The sequence below is a fragment of the Corvus brachyrhynchos genome, unplaced genomic scaffold, assembly GCF_000691975.1.
Source record: "Corvus brachyrhynchos isolate BGI_N302 unplaced genomic scaffold, ASM69197v1 scaffold1577, whole genome shotgun sequence".
Lineage (NCBI taxonomy): Eukaryota > Metazoa > Chordata > Aves > Passeriformes > Corvidae > Corvus > Corvus brachyrhynchos.
In genome coordinates, this window is record NW_008239106.1 from 107431 (window position 1) to 119562 (window position 12132).

At 42.8% G+C, this 12132-nt stretch overlaps 1 protein-coding gene across 1 annotated transcript in view; it reads left to right on the forward strand.

The window, feature by feature from the left end:
* Window positions 1-11745, forward strand: part of ARSJ (arylsulfatase family member J) — a gene marked incomplete at its 5' end in the record, with an annotated part of 34236 nt that extends 22491 nt beyond the window's left edge. The window contains one exon of the mRNA XM_008637698.2: window positions 9186-11745. Within this exon, the coding sequence (XP_008635920.1) occupies window positions 9186-10587 (1402 nt within the window). The remainder of the gene's footprint in view (window positions 1-9185) is intronic.
* Between the last annotated feature and the right edge of the window lie 387 nt (window positions 11746-12132).

Consider the following 12132-nt stretch of genomic DNA (forward strand, 5'->3'; position numbering starts at 1 on the left):
AAAGTGTCAGAAGGACAAAAGAACTGGAGGTCAGTGGGGATGCTCAGGCTGAAAACTGTGCAGAACCCAGAAGACAGCATCTCTTGGCTCCCAGCCCTCCCTCCCTTTCAAGGCAATGTTATTCCTCTTCCTAATGATTCAGTGCCACTGCTGTTGCTAGTATGTGTCAGCCCAGAAAACCAGCAATATTGTTGAAGAGTCAAAATGGGTCTTTTTTTGTCCCCATAAAGCTGTTCTTCATATTATCGGGGCTGTAGCTTTTCTGGGAAAATTACTCTGGGGTGCCATGAAGAAATTGTGGGTGGTGTCTGTCTCAGGATACCTGTAGGGACAGCAGTAATGGGCATCACTCTCTCGCTGCCAAGAACGAGACCTTAAACAAGAGGGGTCTGTGTGGGCACTGCAGACTCTGTAAAACTTAAACTTAGGTTGCTTAAGTGAATTACACACTCAGTACTGAGTAACACCTTATCATTTCATATGCAGCAGAATCAAATGCCACTGGTTGAAATGCATAATTAAACTCTAAAGACCTACACCAGGTATCCTGCTGTCTTGGTTTTCTGTGCAATACACCAGGGATGAAGGAAGAGATAATAATTTCCTTTTGATGCACATGTACACGTTTTAAAATGATGTTATGTGACAGAATGCATTAAGTGAGAACAAATAGAATAACAAAGTTGAGATGAAACAGAAATAATCATCCACAAATATTTCTTAATTAATCAGCATTTCCCAATGAACCTCCACATGAAAAAAAGGAGTTTGATGCATTAATTCATAGACTCATTTTGATACTTTGATGACTCTGAGCAAAAATTTATGTAGAAGCGTATTCAGTTGAAATTGATGGAATTATCCTTTTATTTAAATCGGTACATATTGATTAAGGGGTGCAGAATCTGTTCTCTGTCCTGTAATAGAATCTTGGAGACAGTTGAGCTTGAGAGCAGCATCTCACAGAGCTGGATAATATTTCTATTATCAATACTAAAGGGAGGCTGTGGGTGTTACCACTTGATCATCATACTCTCACAATAATAATTTATCTCTCATTTTAAATTGCTGTCTTTAAAACTTATCCAAGGATTCAAAAGAAACTGAATGGCCTGTGATACACTTATGCTCACTAAAGAAGTGGAACTACGATGTTCTCCAATGTCACACTCAGAAATGGTGTGTTTATGTAGTTGTTCAGTGCTTAATAAAAAATCACAGCTGTCACAAAGCTTGCATCTTGTGAAGGTATCTAAAACACTTCAGATGGCTCTGAAGCATGAAGAACATAGTCCTTATTTTTTTTTCAATGTCATAATGTTCTTTGATTATAAAGCAATTAACTCTCTCAAATGATGCCATATAAGCCCGTCATGTGGTAGTTGTTAACCTGTATTTTACATCTTGTCATTGTGCCCTCAGTCGTCCTTGCTGTCAATTCAAGGTCATTTTACAGCATTTGGGTTGATATAGGCTCTAAGTGCTGGATGTATGAATAATAGATAAGGACAGTTTTAATTCAGAAATGGTACTAAATGCTCAAAATGAGTACTTTAATTAGAGAGTAATGTAAGACAATAACTGTTTGGCTGCTACCTTAAGGGCTGCCATCAAGTATGCCATTTTTATGAGAGGTGTCTTCTTATGAAAGGCAACCATATAATAAATATCTTTCACATCCCTTAGGTGCAGTCACTGAATAAATTCTTCCTGTATGAAGATGAACCAGCTTTCCTAAACTGTTACAGAATTAGGTGGAAAATATTTCACACATGTACATGGCAGGTTTTTATTTTCGGTCACATAAAAACACCTGTGTTATTAGCAATTAATATATTCTTTTAGACAGAATGAGACACCTTGAAGTTTTGCCCTGTCTGTAACAGTGACTAATCTGGGACGTTGGGAGACTCTGGCGTGCTGTTCTCCCCAGCACAGCAGAGAGCAGAGGCTGGAATGAAGGCATCTCTGCTTTACAAACTGGTATGTGCTGTGTCCCTGTGCAGCAGGCATGCTGGTCCTGCTCCAGCCTCACTTTGGGAGTACCCGAGGGGGGGATTCTTCAGCATGCACTTTTTAAACTCCATTTATCTCCTTTTCCTCTGTTTTTTTCTCCTGCAAAAATGACCAAAGCAGGACTAAAAATTCATCTCTAACTAATCACAGAGTCATTTTAGGTTTCTTTCCCTTGTAACGTGGTGATTAGGTGTCATATCCGCTGGGATCTGTTGTTGCTGAGAGCCCAGAATTTGGTGGTGAGGTCTGAATTTGTGGTTGGCATGCAAAGCATTTAGTCGAATTGTTTTCTTTCCATGTCACTCCCATGTAGACATGAAACCGCGAGCACCGATTATGCAATCACACATTTTCCCCCTTTTTCCTAAATGAATTACAGTGATAAAGCTGGAAACGTTGGGCTCTGTTTCCACAGCTGCAGCAAACTGGGAGCAAAAAAAACAATAGCTGCATATACACATGTGCGTTCCAGCTGCTGCCAGTTCCCACATTCTCCCTTATCCTTGCTGTCCTCCCATTGGAGCAGATAAATTGCCTCAGTGATAGGAAAGGTCAGTAGCAGATAGGCTGCCAGTTTAATAATGTTTTGTAGAAAATCGGAATTAGTGTATGAAAATACTAATTGTAGCTTAATGTGGACGGTGATTTAAAGTTCAAGCTTCTGGAACCAGGCAGAGTAACCCCAAGGAAATGCAGATGCAGGTTTCTGTTTCTTTTCCCTCCCAGCTTGGTCCCATAGTCAGATATTTTTCCTTTAAAGCTCACAACTCTGGAGACAACAGTTGCTTTCCCACTGTTCGCTGAGCTCTGCCTCACTCCTGGGGTGCCAGTTGCATCTGCAGGAGTTGGGAAGATAAAAGAGAGGGGATCTGGTGCATATCCTGGAGATGCAAAATTGTTGAAATGTAGAGCTATGGAGAACAGCATTTTGTGGCGTGGCTCCCCAGTTTTCAAGCATTTCTCGGTGTCAGGTGATAAAAATCCCTTTCACAGGATAAATAATATTAGGGTGTAAGGACATTATTTAAATGACCAAATGGCAGCGCTGGTGTGAGATCAGAATTTTGAAATGATTCTGGGGTTGAGTTCATTTTGAGATCAAAATCCAAATCGCATTTGGTTAAACAAGGATACATCAACTCCTGTAGGTCCTTGGGAAAAGGTCATGGAACAAAACTGGTAACATTATTACTCTGCAAGTAAATTGCTACTTTATTTTTCTTTTCCTGAATTTGATGGAAGAGCCTTAACTGATTTAAAACGACAATGAAAAACTTGAAAGTAGGGCAAGATACAGAATCTTCCAAATGACATATTTGCAATAGCATTGCCAGAGTGATAAAACAGTAAATAATGTGAGTTAGATTTTTTTATGTAAACACTTGGTTTAGAAGTAGATACTTCTTCTGCTCTGATTTATAAGCACATAAAAATTCAAGGGATAGAGCTGAGGATGAAATGAGTGTGTGTGTATGTCTGAGTGAACACTTCAGGTTTGATTTGTGTGGGCTGACACAGTGAAAGTCTGTGAAGGTTTGGAGTTTGCATTTAGTCTTTAATGTTGCATTTTCTTCTCTGATCCATTTACACTGATAACCCACCTTCACCAAAATTCCCAAGTCATCAGCCAGAAGATAAAAATGGTTAAGTGATAGATAATGAATGATAGATTCAATATAGAAAACTGTCTTTTTCTGCTATTTTTGAAAGCTGAACTATGCACTTACATAGTGTAGGCTCAGGGCTCCTTGGGATAGGCTCTGAGCAGACTATGTTGCATGAAAACTTCTATGCTGGCATTTAGAAGTGTATCCCATGGGGTCATACACAGTTGCCATAGATTGTAAACACTGAAGGAATGGGATAGATGGGGCATAGTTTAACACGGTCCTATCCAGAGCAGAGACTCAAATGTGCTTCCTTAAGGAGTGCCGAGGTGCCACTGTCTGCTTCGGCTCACGTGGGAGCTTGGCAGTTGGAAATCAGCAAAGTCAAGACTTGTCATCAGTCTCTTAGGACAAGAATGGAAATAAGAAGGACATGAACATTTAGGAGACATTTTGCTTCTCAGCAAATTGACTTAATAGCAGTGAGAGAGAAGCATTGTGGCTACTCACTCTGACTTTGTTGTCATCAGTCTGAAGGGACCAGCACTTGCTGATGGCTTGGAAGCAAGTCATGTCAGGCTGTGATGGCTTTATATGCATCTCATTTAAATCAGCTCAGCTCTACGCTCTGCCCCAGTGTCTCCTGGATCAACCCACCCCTTCTCCAGCTTTACTCTGAGTTTATGTTTAAAAACCTCAGCATAATCAGCATGAAACATTTCGTTTTTATGGCAGATATTTCTGCTGCAGAGTCATTTTTGTGTGATTTTTTCACACTGGTCCATATCCAACATGCCCATGATTGGCATCCCCCTGCCCTGCTCTTCACCAGCCTGCGTGGAAGACTGAAAGCAGAAGAGCTTCTGAACACCTCCTGTTTCCCTCACAAGCACCTTACAGAACTCAGAACAACTTTGAGGTGACTGAGAGTGAACATCCCTGCCCAAAAGAACAGCTTTTTCCAAACATGTAGACCCTGTGGGCTCCATGCTAAAGCCTGAGTCTGCTATAAAACGTTGTGTCTGTTTTCTCCTACTGGTGATTGCGTCCTACTTCTGATGATTTGCTGGTGACAAATAGAATGTTGGGGTCCTTCTCCTCAGTAAGTTGGACCTCTGAGAACTGGGAGCCCCCAAGATCACAGATTTCTCCATTTTTCACTCACCTGGAATTCCTCTATTTTAGCTGTTGTGTTATACAAGTAGTTTCAGGTAAGGTGTCAAAGACTGTTCTTTAGTGACCCCTAAATCTACGTTCTAGACTGGTATCTCCTTGTATTTTATTATTTTTAACAAGAAAATGCACAATCGTCAATAATGATCCTTTTGATTTATGTAGCACGCAGACCTCAGTGCTGTCACTCTCTGTGCAACTCCTGGCACATGTGGGGTTTTTATTTAAAATATTCTTTTCTAAATCCTAGACTAGAGTTTATTATTTTAAAAATTGAGATTTTTTTCAACATATCCTGAGCTAGCAAGCATAATAAAAATACATTTTCCGCATGTAATAACTAGAGCTATGCAAGCAAAAGTTCCTGAAATTAGAAACTTCCAACTGAGCTTCTTTGTTAATCTTCAGTGAGCCTTAAAAGAATCTCAGTTTGAAGACAATTAATGCAGTATTGAAAAATTGTGAGAGCTTGAAATCAATAGTGTTGTACATGCTCATTATGAAATTAGAAACATCCCAGCTTCTTCCTCAGTGCAGAACCCACCCTGAAGTTAAGGGGGAAAACACTCAATAGAAAACTCTAGGAAAGATTTTTTAAGGAAAGCTGGTTTGGCCTACATATGTGTGAGGCTGCGTAGGGGATGTGAGGCGTGCCAGGAGAATCTCTTCCCCATCACAGACCTTCAGTCCCGCTCTCTGCTGCGGGGGAATAGCAGTGAAAACGTGCACAGATTCTGTCACCGATCTCCTGCTCTGCGGATGAGAGCTGGAAACTAATTCAGTTCTGAGGGCATCAGAAGGGGGAAGTGAAGCCTCCCACTGTTGGCACATTCCTCAGGCTCAGATCTCATTGACTCCAGTGTGCCCGTGGTGCTTTGCATCCATAACACTCCGGCACTTCAATGTGCAGTTGACCTTCAGCAACTTAATGGTCTCTACACCTTGAGACTGGAGGTAGGAGCGACGTGAAAGCCACTGCCGGAGCTTTGTGTCACTCTAAACTAAAACAGGAAGGGAGCTCGTGTTGAAAAGGGGTGTCATGAACTCATACTCAGGAACTCATAATCTGCTTATTTATTTATTTATTTAAAAAATCCTCTGAAATATTTCTCTGAGCATCCAAGAGGCAAAGGGCTATGAAGTCATAAGGATGCTCCCAGAGGGAGGCCGTTGCTTTAAAGTTTCCCCTACAAACAAGAAAACAGCTCAGTGTGTCAGTGAGCCAGCACCAAGCAGCTGCCTTGGCTGCAACACTTATCACAGTAGGTTTACTGTGAACATCTGAATAACACACCAGGAAAACAAAAACAAGAGTGGAAAATGCACAAAGAGCCATCCCTGTGTAGCAAGGAGAAATTAATTTTCGATGTGCGTCTTATTGGCTGAACATTTCGCACAAATTTTACTTAGTTCCTTGTTCTTCAAATTTCAGATTTCATGTATTCTAAAGGAGACACCTGTGATCCAGAAACTCAGAGGAGTAGGGAGAAGGAGAGCACAGCACATGCATATAAAGTATTCCCAAGTCTTGAACCCCTACTCTTTATACAGACTCTAACCAGTTTATTGCTTTTATGTAAATAATGCCCATGAAGGTCAAAGTCTAAAAAACAATGAAATTAGATTCTGTGGCCTCTCAGCATTTGCTTAGATTTCACTGGTTAGTAGTGCTGAAATTGTAATAATGAATTCCAGACTGTTCATAGTCCTAACTTGCTTTCTGCATCTGGGATTAAATTCAACCTATTTATTCTAAAAAATGGAAGCAATATGAAATCTATAGGATGTATCTCACAGAGGTTTCATGGCAGTTGGTAAGCTCATGACTTTCTCTGCTAGAGAATTCCCCCAAAATCAGCATCTGCCTCTTAATCCCTTTATGTTTTGCCTGGGTCAGTTTTTTTTCCCTCTTGCACTGTCTAAGAACAGTTTCAAAACAGTCTTTTTGAGACACACTTCCTGTTGCTATTAATGCCATTTGCTTCCATATCATCCCTGTTTTCTGCTCAGATTACTTTGCTTTCCTTATAAATGCTCTGCAAGTCCCTTGAAAATGAAATACTTTCACTGAAAAAGAAATATTGGCAACATCATGGATCAATTAGAAAGGCATGTCATGCAGAAAAGTGAACAAATCTTGACCATTTTTGTAATGGTGAACAATCTTCTGAAATCAGAGGTTGATATCTCTTTGAAGCATTTCTACACTTGAAATATTTTGACTTTAAATGTATTGGTTTGCAGATCCCTTTTTACACATTTGAGTATAAAAATGTGTCTCTTTGTCTGTGTGCCTATAGGTATATTCTGAAGCACAGCCATGCCAAAAATAGCACACAGACACACACACATCTGGGAAACACACCAAAGTCTCCTGCAAAAGGGCAGCAGCAGGGAATGTATGTGCATATAGATGGATATATGTTATATGTGCGTTGTTGCCAGCATATTGAATAACTTCCTGAGGGCACTGCTGAAACAAGATGCACTGCTGAATGCCTGGATGACTGAGGCTAATTCTTGATATTTTTTGGTTCAATATTTGTCAGATTAACAGTGTAGGAATTTCGTGCTTCAATCTCTAATTGAAAAGCCCTCGCTGGGCAATCTGCATGGTGCTTTAGGAATTCTTGATGGGAATTAACATTGTGGGACTATCATGCTTTCTGTGCAGGCGTTGCCAAGAGGCAAATTGGTTTGCAGTGTTTTGCACATTCTGTGTCCTGTTCCCCTCAGGCCCAGTTTCTCAGTTTCTAGAGGAGAAGGGTGGAAGGGTCTCTGTCACAACAGGATCCCTTTAGAGAAAATCCTGACCTCCAGCAAAATTAGCTTATTAGGGGAGAAACTGCCCAGCTGGGACTGGGGGCTGACCTTGTGTTCGAGGAGGCTGTCAGAGTTAAGAAAGCAGAAACTATTGACTAAAACAGCCGGATGGAGACAAGGACTTTTCCAGTTGGATCAAAAAATGGGAATTTACTGAAAGGATTTAACAAGGCAGAGAAAAGAGAAGGGGAAGGAAATGAAATGCCTTGTGGACATAGTTCCCTCAGTAGTCCCAAACACGGAATGAGCTCCAGTATGGGGCACTGCATGGCTTTCCTAGTTGTAGTTTACCTGTTTTAAGAGGAGATTATTGCAGCTGAACCCTGGGAAGGACGTGGGACTTGTGTGTGCATGACATTTCTTTTACAAAAGCAAAGTGTAGATCCCAGAAACCCATAATTTTCAGGGTGTGCTTTAACTCTCTCCTGCAGCATCTCCTGCGTTGTCAGCACCAGCCTGTGAGTTTGGGGACAATTGGGTGGCAGGGCTCCAGGTCCCCAGCCTGCCCAGAGACAATGCTGTGCCGAGGGGCCAGCGGGGGCAGAGCACAGCAGCAGCGCTGCAGCACGCTGGGTCCAGAGCAGCACAACACCCAGAGCTTCTGCAGGCAATTAGTGAGGCCGGAGCTTCTGGTTCCGTGGAAATTAGCTCCAGAATTAAATGGGAGTTACACAATCCTTACAGATTGCCAGCCATTAAAGACAGCTATGGCGCCTTCGAAGATCTTGGCCAGGAAGCCCTCATATGAAAGCAGACTTTAAGTTATTTATGGACAGGCAGAGCCTAATGGTTTTAATTTTCTAGCTAGCTCAGGAGGCCAATCAGATTGACAACACCAGCAGAATATGTCAAGAAGCCCCAACTCCTGCAACCACAAATTAATAAAAACTGGTTTTGGGGGAGATACGCAGTATTGGTGGACCTGGCTGTTCTATGCATGGCTGAGAATGGAACCTATTCTCACACTCAGGGAGAAGTTGTCTTTGGTTTACTATCTGCTGTTACAGTCTATTCTTTAGTGACAAACTGATATAAATATATCGGCCCTTGATTTTTGATACTTACTGCTGCCCATGCTGGATTCATTTTCTAATCATATGGAGGCCATATGTATTCTTTACACATAGCCTGTACTGCACTGCAGAATTTATTATCCCATCCTTTAAACATACTGCTCTTACACACTCAAAGCCCAGCATTTTTATATGCTGTAGATACGTTCACCGTTAGCGAGTTACGAGGCACTGTAAAAATTCTATTTATCCATGTAATTTTCTATAGTCATTCTTAAATGGATACACGCGGAGGAAAAAAGGGCGCCTCAAAGTACCTGTGCTCCTGTATTTGTAGGTATTTTGAGTAGCTCAGATCATGGGGGGAAACGTTTCATGCAGCAGTGAGACGAGGAAAGATTTGATAGTGTGACCAAGCTGGTCTTTGAAAGCAGCACACACAGGCACAGAGAAGGCTGTGGCAGGCATAGGAATATTTTCTGTTCGGATTAGGGTGTCCCTGCACCTGAGCATTTCCTCCACCAGCCTGATGCCTGTCTCCTCCCGCCTCCAGGTACCAGATCCACACGGGGCTGCAGCACTCCATCATCCGGCCGACGCAGCCCAACTGCTTACCTCTGGATAACGTCACGCTACCTCAGAAGCTCAAGGAGGTCGGGTACTCCACTCACATGGTGGGCAAGTGGCACCTGGGCTTCTACCGCAGGGAGTGCATGCCCACGCAGAGGGGGTTCGACTCCTTCTTCGGCTCGCTCCTGGGCAGCGGCGACTACTACACCCACTTCAAGTGTGACAGCCCCGGGATATGCGGCTACGACCTGTATGAGAACGACAACGCCGCCTGGGACCATGACAATGGCATCTACTCCACACAGATGTACACGCAGAAAGTGCAGCAGATCCTGGCTTCTCATAACCCCAGGAAACCCATATTCCTGTATATTGCCTACCAAGCTGTCCATTCGCCTCTTCAGGCACCGGGCAGGTATTTTGAACATTACCGCTCGATAAACAACATCAATAGGCGGCGATACGCAGCCATGCTGGCCTGCTTGGATGAGGCCATAAATAATGTGACCCTGGCTCTGAGGAAGTATGGCTACTACGAGAACAGCATTATCATTTATTCTTCTGATAACGGTGGGCAGCCAATGGCCGGAGGCAGTAACTGGCCTCTCCGAGGAAGCAAAGGCACCTATTGGGAAGGAGGTATCCGCGCTGTTGGGTTTGTGCACAGCCCCCTTCTGAAAAACAAAGGATCTGTGTGCAAGGAGCTGGTGCACATCACGGACTGGTTCCCCACGCTGATCACCCTGGCGGAGGGGCAGATCGATGAAGACATCCAGCTGGACGGCTACGATGTGTGGGAGACCATCAGTGAGGGCAGGCGTTCCCCGCGGGTGGACATCCTGCACAACATCGACCCGATCTACACCAAAGCCAAGAACGGCTCCTGGGCCGCTGGCTATGGCATCTGGAACACTGCCATCCAGTCTGCCATCAGAGTGAATCACTGGAAACTGCTGACGGGAAACCCGGGATACAGCGACTGGGTGCCTCCACAGGCCTTCAGCAACGCGGGTCCCAACCGCTGGCACAACGAGCGCGTCTCCTGGTCAGCCGGGAAAACCGTGTGGCTCTTCAACATCACGGCCGACCCCTATGAGCGCGTGGACCTGTCTGCCAGGCACCCAGAGGTGGTGAAGCAGCTGCTGCGGAGGCTCTCGCAGTTCAACAAGACAGCGGTGCCTGTCCGCTACCCGCCCAAGGACCCTCGCAGTAACCCCAAGCTCAACGGAGGAGTCTGGGGGCCGTGGTTTAAGGAGGATGAAAAGAAAAAGAAATCAGATAAAAGCAAAGGTGCGAATAAGCAGAAGAAGAGCAAGAACAGGAAAAAAGCAAATCAGAAAAAGGGGCAGTCGTTTCATTGCCGGTCACGTCTTGCTGGTGGGTAAACTCTAAACAGGCTCCTTGGCCAGGTCTGAGTTAGCCTGGCCCAACTTCTTGAACTTCTGATGGAATAGACTAGAAATTCCAGTTCTGCACTATGGATGAAAGTTGTCATCTTTTAATTTTGTTTCTGATTTCACCAGCACAAGGTACCTTAACACTCTGAGTGACCATGTGACAGACTTTCTCCTCCAGAGGATGAGTGGTCCTCACCCATCACCGACACATTCCAGATAACAACAGCGATAACATCTTGTTTCAGGAAACTTAGCTTTTATGGACAAATGATGGTTCCTTGCCTTAATTAGATGGAATCTTTGGAGAGCATGGAGATGTTAATGGCAGATGTTCTCAAACTGACAGATGGTTCAGAGGGAGAAAGGAAAAACAAAACCTGAGAACTTCTGTGGGTCAGTAAGTGTTAGTCATCAACCTGTGACACGTTTTGATACAACACAGCAAAAACTGAAGCCATCAGGGTAACTTTCTAGAGGTGCTGGAGAGGGGGGCACGATAGGAGGAAAGGCTGCTTTAAATTAGATTTTGTCCATTTTAAATAAACCTGAAATATTTTTAACAGTTCCTAGATGTGCTGAGCTCCCCCCCATTTGCAGTAAAACTCATGACCAGCGAGCACACACCACGTGTAATTTATTACAGGCACAGACAAAAACACATCGCCAAAGTGAATGTAATATTTAAACATTTTAAGATAACTATACAACAATATGTAAAAGATATAATTTATTTTACAGCAAATCCTTATTTCTCTTCCATTAAAACTTCCTGCCTGATGCAAGGTACCCCTGTGGGTGCCAGGGTTGTTTGGGTTCTTTCAACTTCGATTTTTAAAATTTTATTTCCATCCTGTCATTCGGAGTTTATTTAACAGATCCATATCCTCAGAGTACTGTAAACCAAGGAAATACTGTATACACTGCTAGGATGAGGAAGGAGAACAATTCAGGTGCGTCACTGCATTATGTATTTGCCTCCAGTGGTTTTGAATGTAACGAAGGGTTTATTTAATTTAGGAGTCACATGAATATTGTTCAGTTTCTTTACAGAAGCTAGGCCATCTTGATGTTTGGGGGGAAAATACTACTTTAAACCTTTTATTTATGTACCTATTAAAATAGTTTATTTTTATGGCATTCATAAAAGTAGTCTGCCTCTTTTTTCATCCAAGATAGCAATTCTGGCCTAGTTTATTTTAAACAAACTCAAGTAAGCTGTTTTATTACTATTATTTTTGGTGCAGGGATGTTTTATGACATTTTGCTTCTGAAACAGAATTTCTTCTCCCAATACGTGTATCATTTGAGACATGCTTCAAAGTTTGCCCTTTTCCAAGGTGTCTGCATGGATGATGAATGCATGGACTGGCTGCACATTCCTGGTCATCTGTGGTAATTGATAAAATGCACACACACATACAGGCTTCAAGATGAATTATGTTAAGTAAAATTGATGATTCATTTGTTGATTGGCTATAATGTGTTTTGGTAAAATTTCAAATAAGCCTGCTTTTCTGCAGTGTGTCTCTTGAC